Source organism: Pelophylax lessonae (assembly GCF_965119305.1).
Source record: "Pelophylax lessonae genome assembly, chromosome: 8".
In the NCBI taxonomy this organism is placed as follows: domain Eukaryota; kingdom Metazoa; phylum Chordata; class Amphibia; order Anura; family Ranidae; genus Pelophylax; species Pelophylax lessonae.
This window is the reverse complement of record NC_138775.1, coordinates 91,898,035-91,913,457: the sequence shown is the minus strand read 5'-3', so window position 1 is coordinate 91,913,457 and position 15,423 is coordinate 91,898,035. Positions and strand designations below refer to the sequence as shown.

The window sequence follows — 15,423 nt, the reverse complement described above, 5'->3', positions numbered from 1 at the left end:
GAGCTACAGTTCATTGAGGGAACCATGAATGCCAACATGTACTGTGACATACTGAGGTAGAGCATTATCCCCTCCCTTCAGAGACTGGGCCACAAGGCAGTATTCCAACATAGCGACCCCAAACACACCTCCAAGATGACCACTGCTTTCTAAAGAAGCTGAGGGTAAAGGTGATGGACTGGCCAAGCCTGTCTCCAGACCTAAACCCTATTGAGCATCTGTGGGGCATCCTCAAATGGAAGGTGGTGGAGCGCAAGGTCTCGAACATCCACCAGCTTTGTGATGTTGTCATGGAGGAGTGGAAGAGGACTCCAATGGCAACCTGTGAAGCTCTGGTGAACTCCATGCCCAAGAGGGTTAAGGCAGTGGTGGAAAATAATGGTGGCCACACAAAACATTGACACTTTGGGCCCAGTTTGGACATTTTCACTTAGGGGCGTAGTCACTTTTGCTGCCAGTGGTTTAGACAATAATGTCTGTGTGTTGATTTATTTTGAGGGGACAACAAATTTACACTGTTATACAAGCTGTACACTCACTAATTTACATTGTAGCAATGTGTCATTATTTCAGTGTTTTCACATTAAAAGGTATAATAAAATATTTACAAAAGGGGTGTACTCACTTTTGTGAGATACTGTATGTCTTCCATCTGAAGTACCTGGTTTATCGTGCCAGTCACCTTTCTTCCTTGTTCTAAAACTGACCACACAAATCACAGAAGCTGATCTATGCTTGTGTGATCAGTTTTCATCCTATGGCTGGCTAATCAGAGGCACAGGACATTCTGCAGACTCACAGTATGATGTATTGGGTAATTTGCTCAGCCACCACACCCCCTGACTAACCACAGCCTGCCTCTAGCACACACCCCCTCCCAATCACAGCCTGCCTCTAGCATACACCCCCTCCCAATCACAGCCTGCCTCTTGAACATGCGCCCTGCTCAAGCAGTCTGCGTCTTGACTTAGGGACAGGTTCTTACCTGACTCACATTCTGGAATGTGGTCCTTGTTCCTGTGTGGTTTTCCTGTGTAATTCAGTGTGGTGCAGGTTTCAACTCATTAGTTTGACTGGGCTGAAATTGCACTGGATAACACAAAAAGTAGTGCATGCATTTAGACCAAGGCCAAGTGGGGTTCAACCCTAATAGGGAAGCCAGGGGTAACACTCTTAAAACGATTACACTAATGGAACATGCCCAAAAATGCTGTATTCTTGCTTGATCTTGGTGGATGCTAAGAAGGCATTTGACCAGGTCCATTGGAAAATCCTCGAGGGTACCCTTCAACAACTGGGCTGTCATGTACCTGGTCCTGAAGCTGAAATGCTGAGAGGGCTCTCCTTGCGGCTAAGTGCTCGGTGTCCCTGAAAGTGGAAACAGGGAACACAAAGCCCAGAAAAGCAGGGATTGCTGACTGTGCCACGGATGAGAGATGCAGGTGTGGGGATCTCTCCGTAGGTGAATACCAGATGAGGTGAGCAGTATGACCCAGTGGAGCTGATGATGGTGCACACAGCAGGAAACGGGTTGTAGTGGCTCCAGTAAGCTGGATACGGCAAATAGGTGTTGCAGGCTGGAGTAGCAGGTAAGCACTGCAGGTCGGTACAGCTGGCTGGGTCCTGCAGGTAGGCACCAGGGCGAATCACAGCAGACAGGGTGAAGCAGGAACTGTAGTAAGAGAGGGATGCCAAGGTCGGTAAGCCAGTAGTCAGCAGACAGAAGAGCAGATACATTGTCAGGCAAGGCGAAGTCATACACAGGACAAGAGCAGATCCGTGGGCTATCCGAGGTCAGAGCTGGGGGAGAGACGAGGGGTATCCAAAGGCAGGCGGGGTCAGTAACAGATGATCAGAAGCATAGACACACACACACCTGAAGACCAATCGGCAATGTCCATGTGCTGCAGTCACTCTTTTAAAGCCCAGAGGGTGCCAAGATCTGACAAGCATTGTGGACAGATCGGACCCCTAACTGACATTTTTGACACTTTAGGGGGGACCGGTGACATTACTACAGTAATCAGTGATAAACATATGCACTGTTACTGTAATAATGCCATTGCCAGGGAAGGGGTTAACCCTGTGGGTGATCAAGGGGCTAAATGTGAGATTAGGGGAGTGATTCTAACTGTAGAGTGGTGTGGCTTCTGAAATGACCATAGAGACATGTGATCCTATAAAGAAGGATCACATGGGCTCTATGATCATTCCAGGGAGAAGAACGGTCGGCTGTGTTTACAGCGCCCCCTAGCTCCGTGCTCGCGACCGCCATACAGTTACGGCGATTTGCGCAGGAGAGGCTGCCTGCCACAGTACATCTGCGGTGGGTGGTCGTAAAGAGGTTAAAGGGATCTGCTCAAATGGCCTTCTCTCTGAACCGTTCTGGATATGCAATGGAACTCAGCAGGGCTGTCCCCTCTTACCTCTGTTATATATAATCTTCATGGAGCATTTCCCAAATGCCATTAGACAGGACTCCAATATTCAGGGTATTAAATTTGGCCAACGTCCCTTTGGCTTTCTTTCTATGCAGATGACCTTTTATTATATGTCTCTAACCCCCATCTTTCATTATCTGCCATTGTCAAAGAATTTACCGACTTTGGCTTGGTAAGTAACTGTAAGGTGAATTATGACAAAACGAAGGCCCTTAACATATCTTTCTCTGTCGCTCATTGACAGACGCAGTCTTCTTGATTAATACCAAATAGGGTTATGCTGCCCTCTACAGGAGTAGGACTAGGCAGAAGGAAAACGTTCTGGCCACACCTTAGGGGCAGTCCCAGAGGGTATATCCTCTCTCTCTCTGCTCCAGGAAGTCAGTTTTTTTCTGTTTAGTTAGGAGTAAGGACCTAAGTTCTTGCTGGGATCTTTGGTCCTGGCAAGATTTTTTAGAAACTTTTTTAGGCAGCTTTTTTTCTCCAGTTGTTCCTGTGAGATCTTCAAGCAAGTATGCTGAAACTGGGCGACGGGCTGGGTGCTGAGATCCAGTGGTCACCCCAGTCAGCCTGCGAGCGCGTGCAGGCCCTAGCTCCGCGCTGGGTCGGCCGCGACATAGTCCCACTGGACAGGGACTGATCCTGCGAGTTTAAACGTCTCGCCTGGACGCCAACGACCAGTTGGAAACTGAGTCACGGCGTCCGTATTGGTCGACAGCCCCCCCACTTCGGTGGAGAGGGGTTCTGTCAGGAGTTGGCGCCCGCCTGGTTCCGGTATGGTGAGTAAGATGTTCCCCCTCCCCCTACGGGTGTGTTGGTGGACGCGGGCCCCTCCCTGGGATGGTCACTATCCTATAACAGGTGTTACAAATCCCCCATTTGAGTGTGATTTTGTGTATAAGAAACCAGGAGGCTTGGTTTGGGAGCTGACTATCTAAGGTCACTGTATAAGGGTGCACTGTTTAAGGACCATGACTGAAGTCAGTGGCTGGCATTACTGTGAATGATGGCCATGTATGGGGGATAGATCCTAACTGGTCATAAGGCTGCAATACAGGCCGATGCCTGGGCCTAGATTACTGCCATCCACAGGCCGCCATCCGTCCGCAGGTCGCCATCCTCCCACACCTCCCGCAGGCCGATACCATCCTCCTCAGGCCGCACATTGCAGCAGGCCGCCGCCATCTTCCCATAGGTGACAGGCCACCGCCATCTCCCGCAGGTCGCGCGAGGCCGCCATTTTGGCATAGCCTCGTGTCTCCTGCATGGGGGGCGGCCATTTTGAAAATGCCCAGCTACCTCGAGGAGGAGCAGGGCAGCGCCGAGAGGCGTGTAAAGGGGCGGAGCCACCTCCTTTACCTGGGAAAAGTGCTAAAAGACTTCCTGTCTGTAACAAGACAGCGCTGAGAGCAGGTGGATAAAACTTCTGTGCATCAGGTGGTGAGCCTTGGGGTCTCTCTCTCTCTCTCTGTGGGGTCCGGAACAGGTACACTGAGGGGCGCTGTTGCGCTGGGGGATTACAACGAAAAAAAAAAAAAAAAAGTTTTTTCTTTGCAATTATTTTTTTTTGTTTGCTGGCAAGTGTCTTGTATAATCATGGGCCCTGCCACACATGTATCCCCACCTGATTCCCTCGAGGTGGCCGCAGGGCCCTCCAGTACCCCACTTGTAATTGATGCATTATCTACAGTTTTGGAGTCTTTGGTATCCCGGGTGGAGGTGGCCTGTCAGGGACGGGGGTCAAGAAAGCGACCCCCGCCTACCCCTATTTCATCTGATACTTCAGATTCGGATTCTGAGCTGGTCACTGCAGCTGCAGGTCCCTCCTCTGGTGCTGTGGTCTCAGGTAATGTCTCCTCAGACAGTGAGGAGGACGGTTCTGCCTCCGCCATAGCGCAAGAAGAAGCGTTGGTGGACGCACTAGTTGTGGCTGTCCGGGAAACCATAAGATTGGAGGTTACACCGGCAGAGGTAACCAAGACGGAAATTCCCTTTGGTACTAGTAAGCTTTCCAAGATGGTGAAGGTTTTTCCCTTACCCAAATGCTTTGGTAATAAGATTAAGGAGGAATGGGATCATCCCAAACGAAGTCTTGCTATTTCCAAACGCATTGCTAGGCGCTATCCGTTTGAGGAATCCCTCATTAAAAAATGGACGGTACCACCAGTGGTGGACCCACCGATTTCCAGATTAAATAAAGCCACTGTTATCCCGTTGGAGGACGCTCCGTCCTTTAAGGATCCGGTGGATCGGAAGGTGGAAGCCGAATCCCGCTCTGTTTTTTCCCTGATAGGATCAGCCTTTAGGCCAGTGGTGGCCATTGGTTTAGTTTCACAAACATTGACAGAATGGGCCAAGTTGTTACGCCGTGACTTAAAGGGGAGAGGCATCCCCCCGGCAGCATCCGATTTGATGGAGCAGATCATACAGGGACTACAGTTCATCTGTGACGCCGCTTTGGACGCAACTCCCTTGTTAGGGCATGCGTCAATGTCAGCAGTAGTCCTCAGACGCGTGTTGTGGTTAAAGTGCTGGTCGGCGGATCAAGGTTCCAAGAAAGCCTTGGCTAATCTCCCTTTTCAGGGGGATCGCCTGTTTGGGGCCACCCTAGATGAGATTATAAAGGATCTCACAGGGGGTAAAAGCGCTTTTTTGCCACAAACTGCTAAGGGTAAAGGACCTCGTAACAGACGAGGACCTTCCTTTTCCGGTCATAAAAGGTTTGTTCGCTTCGCTGGGGCGAGCGAGAAGGGCAAAGCTCCTTCAGGGGGATTTAAAGGACGCTGGTCGGGGAAACAAAAGTCCGGCTCAGCCAAACCTGAAGATAAAACCAATACAGCCTGAAGGGATGCCCCCACCCATCTCTGGGGTGTGGGGACATCTTCACCGGTTTCCAGATCCATGACTTTCCTGAATCCCGGACAAAGGGGTTCAGTAGGTCGTACGGTCGGGATTCAAGATCGAGTTTCGATCCCTTCCAACATTCGTATGCTACAGGGAGCGGTAGTTCCCGTTCCTTGAGCAGAACGTTTTCTTCACTTTTTTCAAAGATCCATTTCCAGTTCCCTCCAGGAGAATTCTTCTAAGGGAGATTCTTTTCTAATGGAATCGGGATCCCGATTCCCTGGACAATCGGATCCGGTTGAGCGAACGGACCAGGGAGTCTCTGGTCTGGTGGCTTCGGTCTTCAATGCTCACCCAGGGGAAGTCACTCCTTCCGATAGTATCCAGGTTTCCGATAAATGTGTGGGAACTGAGAATGATCAGACTGTGTCTGATTTACTGGACCAAGCAGCTCCAGGGCAGCCCGGTTCAGATCCAGTTGGACAATGCCACGGCTGTGGCTTAGGTCAATCACCTAGAGGATTGGCAGGCAGATTATCTCATCCATCAGACTCTGGATTAAGGGGTAGGGTCCCTTCATCCAGGTGTATTTCACCAGCTGTGCCTTCATTGGGGCACCCTGGATGTGGATCTGTTGGCATCTCGGCTCAACAGGAAGGTGCGGAGGTTTGTAGCACGCGCCCGCGATCCTCTAGTGGACGCAAAAGGCGCGCTGATCGCCCTGTTGGGGCAGTATCAGCTACGGTATGCTTCCCATCCTCTCAAGTTTCTGCGGGAACTTCCTCGCAGAATAGAGGTGGAGGGAATTCCAGTTATCCTGGTAACGCCGGACGGACCTCATCAAGCCTGGGACGTTGACTTGGTGAGGCTAGTCGCGGACGCTCCTTGGAGACTTCTTCTCAAGGAGGATCTGCTGTCTCACGGACGGATCTTCCATCTTGCTTTACAATAGCTGGCTTCAACGGCCTGGCCATTGAGACTCAGGTACTGAAGGACAAGGGTTTGTCAGCTTCAGTTATTCCTACTCTAATTAAAGCAAGGAAAGCGACTTCCAGCAAAGTCTATTATCGCACATGGAGGTCTTATATTGCGTGGTGTGAATCTCTTGGATTTCCCCCACGTACCTATTCGGTGACCCGAATCTTGGCCTTTCTGCAACAGGGAGTTGAGCAGAAATTGTCCTTGAGCACTATCAAGGGTCAGGTTTCAGCATTAGCAATCTTCTTTCAGAAACCTTTGGCCACTCATTCCTTGGTAAGGAATTTCATCCAGGGGGTGCGACACCTGGCTCCGCCAGTGCGCGCACCCTTACCACCCTGGGATCTTAATTTAGTGTTGTCGGTTCTTCAGAAACCTCCCTTTGAAGATATTAGGGAGATTCCCTTGCTTACGTTATCCCAGAAGGTGGCCTTCTTGGTGGCTATCACTTCTGCACGCAGGGTGTCAGAACTGGCCGCATTATCTTGTCGTTCCCCATATCTGGTGGTTCATAGGGATAAGGTGGTTATTCGTCCGAATCCATCCTTTCTTCCTAAGGTGGTTTCAGAGTTTCATCTGAATGAGGACATTGTATTGCCTTCCCTGTGTCCTAAGCCCAGCCATCATTGTGAGTTTGCATTACACTCCTTGGATGTGGTTCGGGCAATCAGGGTATACCTGAAAACTACGGACTCGTTTCGAAAAACTGATTCACTTTTTGTGATCACAGATGGCCCCAAAAAGGGGTTGCCTGCATCTGCCGCGACTATCTCCAGATGGATCAGACAGACGGTGGTACAGGCTTATTCTATTAAGGGTCGGAATCCTCCGTTCCCTGTTAAGGCGCACTCCACTCGGGCGCTTAGTGCTTCCTGGGCCTTCCGCCATCAGGCGTCAGTGGTCCAGGTTTGCAAGGCGGCTACCTGGTCGTCGGTTCATACCTTTACAAAATTTTATAAAGTTGATGTGATGGCATCGGCGGATGCCTCTTATGGCCGCAAGGTTCTGCAGGCCGCAATTTGAGGAGACAGTTGGTCTACCTCGAGGGTTTTTTTTTTTTTTCAGTTGGATTTTCAGTTGAGTCTCATCCTTTGGTTTGATGAGCCTTTAAGACTTCTAGTCGGCACCGGTTGGGCCTTCTGGATTTAAAATTTGATTTCTGTTATCCCACCCCTCATTTGTGGCACTGCTTTGGGACGTCCCTATTTGATATTAATCAAGAAGACTGCGTCTGTCAATGAGCGACAGAGAAAAATTGATTTTTGTGAAATCTTACCGTAAAATCCTTTTCTCTTAAGCTCATTGACAGACGCAGTACCCGCCCTCTGTTTTTAAGTTGGGTTGGGTTAAATTCTCTAACACTGCTTTGTGACATAACTGACTTCCTGGAGCAGAGAGAGAGAGAGAGGATATACCCTCTGGGACTGCCCCTAAGGTGTGGCCAGAACGTTTTCCTTCTGCCTAGTCCTACTCCTGTAGAGGGCAGCATAACCCTATTTGATATTAATCAAGAAGACTGCGTCTGTCAATGAGCTTAAGAGAAAAGGATTTTACGGTAAGATTTTACAAAAATCCATTTTTATCTGCATCTGCTATGTCCCTAATACAATCTAATTTTGCATTTAACCACTTAACCCCCGGAAGATTTTACCCCCTTCCTGACCAGGGGGTATTTTGCGATTCGGCACCACGTGACTTTAACGGACAATTGCACGGTCGTGCGACGCTGTACCTAAACAAATTTGACTTTTTTTCCCACAAATAGAGCTTTCTTTTGGTGGTATTTGATCACCTGTGCGATTTTTTTTTTTTTTTTTTTTGATCATGCACTATAATCAAAAAAAGAGCGACAATTTTGCAAAAATAATATTTTTCACATTTTTTATATGAAATTCCCCCCCAAAAAAATGTAAAAATCAAAATTTTTTTACATTTTTGGCCAATTTGTTTTCTGCTACCTATGTTTGGTAAAAAAAAATCACAATAAGCGTATTTTGATTGGTTTGCGCAAAAGTTATTGCGTTTACTAAGGGAAAGATTTGTGTAATTTTTGTTGTTTTTTTTTTTTAACGAATAATGGCGGCGATCTGCGAATTTTCTTTTTTTTTTTTTTGCGGGACTGCGACATTGCGGCGGACAGATCGGACCCTTGACTGACATTTTTGACACTTTTGGGGGTACCAGTGACATTGCTACAGTAATCAGTGCTATAAATATGCACTGTTTTTGTAAAAATGACACTGGCAGGGAAGGGGTTAACTTTATTGTGGAAGGAGGGGTTAAGTATGTCCCTAGGGGCGTGTTTCTAACTGTGATTGGACATGGCTACTAGTGTAAGAACAGAAATCAACGGTCCTACATAGTAGAACCGTGTGATCTCCATTTTTACACAGGGGAGAATGACAGGCGACTTTGTTTACATTAGCCGCCTGCCTTTCTCCCTTCACGGCGAAAGATTGCGAGTGACCGGCGGACATCGGGTCCGCCGGTCACACGCACTGACTTGTTAGGGAACGAGCCAGGGCGGGCGTGCGCTCCCCCGCTATTGGCTCACAAGCTAGTGACGTACCAGTACGTCACTTTGCCTGGCCGGGGCTGACCGCCGCAGTATATGTACTTGTGGCGGTCGGCAACCGGTTAAATGGCAACAAAAGGCTATCAAATACCTTGGCAGATAATAACTATACGCCCCTCTCTCGTATGATCCAGACGGGTCTTAAAGGTTATTATAAGGCCAAATATTTCATGGTTTGGCCGTATGAATGTGGTCAAAATGGATGCACTACCTAAATTCCTCTATACCTTCCAGGCTAAGATCAAGTGTAGTATCTGTTCTTATCAGTTGGTATGGGCCTTAGCTAGTACCAGTATGACCGAAACCCGGAGCGCTCTGAGTATTGAGGTATGGGGAGTAGGTCATCTGGGAAAGCATGTGGGGCCCGCCGCCTTCTGATTTGAATGGGTTGAACTAGCCTAACCAGTTTGAAGGGGGCAGGAAAGCCGGTTCAGGGGGCCGGTGGAACTGCTCCTGGATGTAATGGGCTGAGGAACGGGATGGCGAGGGGAGGGCTTTCTCCTCCTGGGTTTTGATCTGGCCTTGTAAAAGGCCTGTCCCCAGTGGTAGGTAAGCTCTCTCTAAGCTGTCCAGGTTCTGATGTCTGCTGGTGGGGTTAGGCTACACTCGGTCTGGCCGGGGGCTGAGATTGAAGAAGCCCGTAGTGTAAGTGCCCCTGGGGTGGCAGCCCAGGGGTGCCTTAATTTCTCACTGGTGAGGGGCAGCTCGCTGTGAGTTCTTTTGGCACCTTGGTCACTGCACTATGCACACCTTTTTCACACCTGCCTCTTGGGACAGGCCTTTTGGCTTGCACCAGAGGAATTTTTTATTCCGGCTGGAAGGCCTGCCTTGGTTCTTCACATGGCACCAAAGCACTTTCCCCACTCCCCTTCCCCACCTTTTTGTTTGTCTGTCTTTTTATTTGGAGTCCGTCACCTGCACTTTCACCTTTTTTCTTTATTTGCACGACGAGAGTGTGTGGGTCCTCGGGCCCAGCCTTAAGTCTTGGGAGGGGGTGGATATGGCCTTTTGGCTTAGTTCGCCCTCTCCTATGGGGTCTCCCTTCGGGGGAGCCCTACTTAGTACTCGGTGGGGGCTGTTTCGGCAGTCCCCCTGAAGAACGGGGTCTGTCTGCTTTCGGCCAGACAGACCATGAGTACCTTATGTCCCTGTCAGGAGTCTTGCGCCCCGGGGGATTGAGGTTTCGGGTCCTACCTCTTCGGAGGGAAGACCATTCGATTTCGCACACCCTGTGCTTTTTTGTGTTCTCACCTTGTGTGTGTGCACTTTTTTATGCACCGGGTGGAGTCTTTTGAGTGTGTTGCACACGCTACGGGCTTTAAAAAAAAAAAAAAAAAATGGCAACAAAAGGCTATCAAATACCTTGGCTTCCAAATTCTTACCTCCCTGTATACCTTGGCAGATAATAACTATACGCCCCTCTCTCGTATGATCCAGACGGGTCTTAAAGGTTATTATAAGGCCAAATATTTCCTGGTTTGGCCGTATGAATGTGGTCAAAATGGATGCACTACCTAAATTCCTCTATACCTTCCAGGCACACCCTATTTCTCCTCCACTGTGTTTCTTCTTATCAGTAAATAGGGCTATTCGTGAATTTATTTGGCGACATAAGAGGGTTCGGATAAACCATGCTATCCTATCACTGCCTAAGAACAGAGATGTTGCTTTACTTCCCCTTTTTGCCATACTTTCATGCTGCTTTGGATAGTTGATTGGTACCATGGCAAATGCACTAAGGTTTGGACCCTTTTAGAAAATGACCTGCTCCCCTTAGACCTCACATCTTTACCTTGGACAGGTCCAGCCCATAGACTCCCGACTGATTTAGTGCCGCTTATAACCTCTACCACATTACAGATTTGGGACAAATATCTTAGCAGAGGTTTACTCTCATCACCACTGAGCCCCTTGAACCCGCTCTTTAGGAGCGCGTCCTTCCCTACGACTCTTACTAGTTCCAAATTCCTTTCCAGCAAAACTCTACCACTGCCCTTTTGAGCCATATGCTCCATAGCGGACACCTAATTGTGCTTCCCCGACTACTCTCCTCTTGTCATAGCCCTTCTGGTGCGTGGCTTGAAAATACTCTGCTGTCACATTTTCTGAGCAGGATGCCAAACATAGATGATCTGACTAGGCCACTTACAGACTTTGAGTCGTTGCTCTCCCAGTCCACCAGACCCGAACCCGAATTGTCCCAGATTTTAACAAAGTTTGCTTAATGCCTCCTCTATCCAGCTCCTCTGTCATTCCTAACTAAATGGGAGCAGGAGTTGAATGCATCTCCTGACAATGTGGAATAGGACAAAACACTGGAGCTCTCCTTTTATATTTTCTTATATCATCTCATTCCCAGGAACGAAATTGCCGCATTGTGTCTAGATGGTATTGTTGCCCTAATATCCTACAAAGAATTGACCCTACCATTCCGGAGATGTTTACATGCTGGGCACCATGATTCATATCTGGATCACCTGTCCTCGCAGTATTCCTTTTTGGGATAAAATACTACAATTTTATGGCAAATTTTGTTGGGGATAAGTTCCAGAATGAACCTTGCATAACTGTACTTTCTATGTGGCCAGGCACCTATAAAGAAATCAAGAAAAGCTTAATTCAACACTTTCTTACGGCAGCCCGATCTGTTCTAATTTCACATTGTACATTCACTGGAACTTGACATTTACTTTTACATTTATGTTCTGTATTATTTCATTAATGAATAAAACCGTTTCGACATAAGAAAGAAAAAAAAAAGTAGTGCATGCACAATTTTTAAAATGCACTGCACTAAATTGCATGATAATGCATTCATTACCAAGCAATCTGCTGCATGCAAATGCACTGCATTTGTGATTTTCTTATATAGAGAACCATGCAGCAGATTGCACACCCAGTGCAGTTTGAACATGGTGCTGGAAACACTCGCAGAACAGGGATTCCTGCACAGTGTTTGGGTGTGAATGAGCCTTTAATATTATTATAAACCACAGCCACCAAATATGAAAAAGGTTCATCCCTCTATACTGTGTACTTATCTCTCATCGAAGTGTAATTTCTCCCTACTGCCTGGTTCCTCTGTTATTTGCATTTCACTTCTGGAAGCTTTTTGCTACACAAAGAATTACAATGTGACAGGAAGGGAGCTGCAGCACAGCCTGTGACTGTTAGGCCCCTTTCATACAGAATGGACTCTGTTATAGAACAGCAGGGAATCTGTCAGGTGATCCCTTGCTGATCAGAGCAGAGCTGGCTGATGACCAGTTCGTGTCCGCTCAGTCTCTGCAGAATCGACATGGAGAGAACCTGCTCTGCTCTATGGGTGGTTGAGTGTAAACGGATTCTGCCTGTCTTTTTAGGCCTGACTGCCCTTCGATCCGCCGAGACAAAGGGGAAAGGATCCCCTCCTGTTTGTTTTAGGTGGGCTGGATTAGATTGGAGGTAGGCTGTTGTAAATGGACCCAAGTTCGTTTACACCTGCCAGTCAATAGGGATATATGAAGAGTCTGATCAGGTCTGCCTGGAAAACTGACAAGCGGACCTGATCAGACCCTTTGAGTGAAAGCGGCCTTATTCACAGCTGTGCTTGTTCCCTGTACTTTGTGAAGGGGGGGGGGGGGGGGGGTTGTGTCCTTTCCTTCCAATCAGGGCTCAGAACTGTCGGCTGTGTGAGGACTTGAGATCCCTGCCCCCTGCTCCTAGAACTTAAGAGAAATCCTTTCCTGTTTATGTTTTCAGATCGATCTACAGAAGAAATGGCTACAGATACACAGCTACAACTTATAGCAGAATTTGTTTCACCTCTATGTATTACCTAATGCTAGTCACTTTACTGTGTACATGAAAGGGTTTACAAGCACTTTAAGCTGAACAGACTATGGAATACAGCCACACTGTGGGTTGGATTTACTAAAACTGGAGAGTGCAAAATCTAGTGCAGCTGTGAATGGTAGCCAATCCGCTTCTAACTTCAGCTTGTTCAATTAAGCTTTGACAATAAACCTGGAAGCTGATTGGTTTCTATACAGAGCTGCAGCAGATTTTGCACTCTCCAGTTTTAGTACATCAACCCCTGTGTGTCTGCACAGTGTCCTGCAAACCCCGTCCTCCACTATCAGGAAGAAGAGATGCATGGTCACATGAGGGAACTTTTAACATTGTAAAAATGGTAAGACAGATAATTTCAGCACTGCAGTATAATGAATCCTTTCTTGTATTTACATGCTTTTTTCTGTTTTCTCAATCAGGAAATTGATGGGAGAGCACTGCTGTTGCTCAGTCTACCTGCTGTACAGGACTGTATGGATCTGAAGCCCGCAATGGCAATTAAACTGTGCTATCACATTGAAAGAGTGAAACTGGCTTTCTACCAAAGCTTATCTAGTTAGGTTGCTGTGCTGTATGATAGTGGACTTAAGTTGATTGGGCCTGGTAAGACCTGTGCAGACTTGTACGAGCCTTAAGTGATTTGCACTTTGTATAGAACTGTCATTTTGTTTACATGTCTTTACAGAAATTTCCATCCAGGCCTTGAAAACTTGAGAAAAGACAATAATTGGTTACTTGTAATGTTTTCTACCTAATTATTTAGGTGTGGTTGCAGCACCTAATAATTACCTTTTTAAAGAGTTTCTCAGCACAGCTGGAGATTTATCTCGCTTGAAACCAAAGTGTTAAATTAATGATGGAACCACATTTTACACTTTGGCATATGTGATGTATATTCTATTTAAATAAAGGAAATGCACCAAACACACATCAACACGGGTTGCATTGGAGATGAAGAACACATTCTAATGCCTTGCATGCCAGATTAACTCCCAATGCACTCTTATTGACTTCAGTGGAAAATACATCTGGCAAAACTGCACAAATGTGGTTTCAGCCTAAAGGATTGGTGCAGTTTCTCATGAAAGTGCACCATACACACCCCATTATCGAGCCATCTATTATCCTCTATGACGGAAAGCACATGCTCTGTCATGCTGAGGCATTGGATTCCCAGGAAACTTGAAAGTGCAGGCCATGGCGATAAATATTACTTCAACATGAATCTGCAGTCTGTTTATGAACCTAGTAGTTTGTAAAAGGTGGTGTTGGTGGCAGGAGAGGTATGTATGGTTGACTTTCATGACAAAGTGCATTTAACTTTTAAAATGTGATGTGACTTTAATGCAACAGGGTACATAATTCTTTGTTTGAAAATGCAAAATGTGTACATGGCAAATGATTTGTTTTATATCTTTTGTCACACTATTGAAAATCATTATGTATTTATCTGACACTACTGACAAATTGTATAACTTATATTTAAGTATGACTTAAATTCATTTAGTTGATCTTTTTTTTAGTTGGAATGAAAAACAATTTTTGTCATTTCTTTTTTACTAGTTGAACATGCAGTAGATTGTTAGAGAGATATTTTCAGTTGCTTTAAGGTGATTTTGGTAGCTGAATGTAAACCGAAGGATAGATATGATGCAAAAATCATGTGATCATCTGAGGTTTTTTTTTTTTTCCAGTTTTTACTGGTCATATATGACTGGATCAAGCAGAAGAATGCTTGCCCTAAGACTTTTTTCTATGAAGCCTAATATTGGCAATTACCATGTCTGTATTTTACTTAGTAATGGGTTTACTAAATATTGCACTGAGCGTGCTTGCCCTTGCCTCTGATTATTACATGTAAACCTTAGGTATAGCTTTTAATACAGGTAAGAAAAAGTAAATAACTAAATCAAGTTGGGTAAAAAAATAGTCAAGGTTAGTTACAGAGAAAACCACCCATATAGTCACGCTGCAAAAAAAAAAAAAAAAAACTCTGATCCTTTAAAATCCCCATCAGTACATCTTCAGTTGCATAAAACTTTGGATCTACTAAGTTTTGATGTGTATTCATTGCACCTTGGTTTTTCAGTGCATTATTGTAGTGTGTTTTTGATGTTTTCAGTCTTCATGCTTTTTTTATAGGAGGACGAGACTTTATTTTATGTATAAAACTATCAAAAACACACTAAAAACGAATTTTAGATGTACTTTCTATTCATTTCCCTTGAAGTTTATGGTGCCAAAAACACAATATGCTGCACCAAAAGAAACACTTGCACCTTTTCAAAAAAATCACACTGCACTATGTTGCGAACAGACACCATAGAGAATCATGTGATTTCCATTGTCATTTATAGCAGCACTACAGCAGACACAGGAGAAATCACACTAGTGTAAATGGTAACCTGTATATTTTTGTATCATATGCCCCCTTTGACTTGTCTAGGTCTGTGGCAGGTTTACTCTAACATTACAAAGTACTTAGAGTGTAACCTCAAAATATGGTACTTTCCATCTCAAGAATAATGATGCCAGGCCAGCCACCCACATCCAACAATGGAAAAAATTATCACAAATTGGTTGCCACTAGATTTTAAAGGCACAAACTTATAAATGTAATCTGCTTAAAGCGGTAATAAAATATCTTTAAATTTAAAGAAAAAAATTGTCCCCCTACAGGTTGATGTTATTATCTGCAAGTATACATCAGATGCTAGCACATTATGACAGACTTACCTGTAAAGAAAATCCCTC

At 46.0% G+C, this 15,423-nt stretch overlaps 1 protein-coding gene across 1 annotated transcript in view; it reads left to right on the top strand.

Annotated features, from left to right (window-relative positions):
• SFMBT1 (Scm like with four mbt domains 1) overlaps positions 1 to 14,130 on the top strand; it is a 320,697-nt gene extending 306,567 nt beyond the window's left edge. Inside the window, exon 22 of the mRNA XM_082266048.1 lies at positions 13,089 to 14,130. Within this exon, the coding sequence (XP_082122174.1) occupies positions 13,089 to 13,229 (141 nt within the window). The 3' untranslated portion in view covers positions 13,230 to 14,130. The remainder of the gene's footprint in view (positions 1 to 13,088) is intronic.
• The last annotated feature ends 1,293 nt before the right edge of the window (positions 14,131 to 15,423 follow it).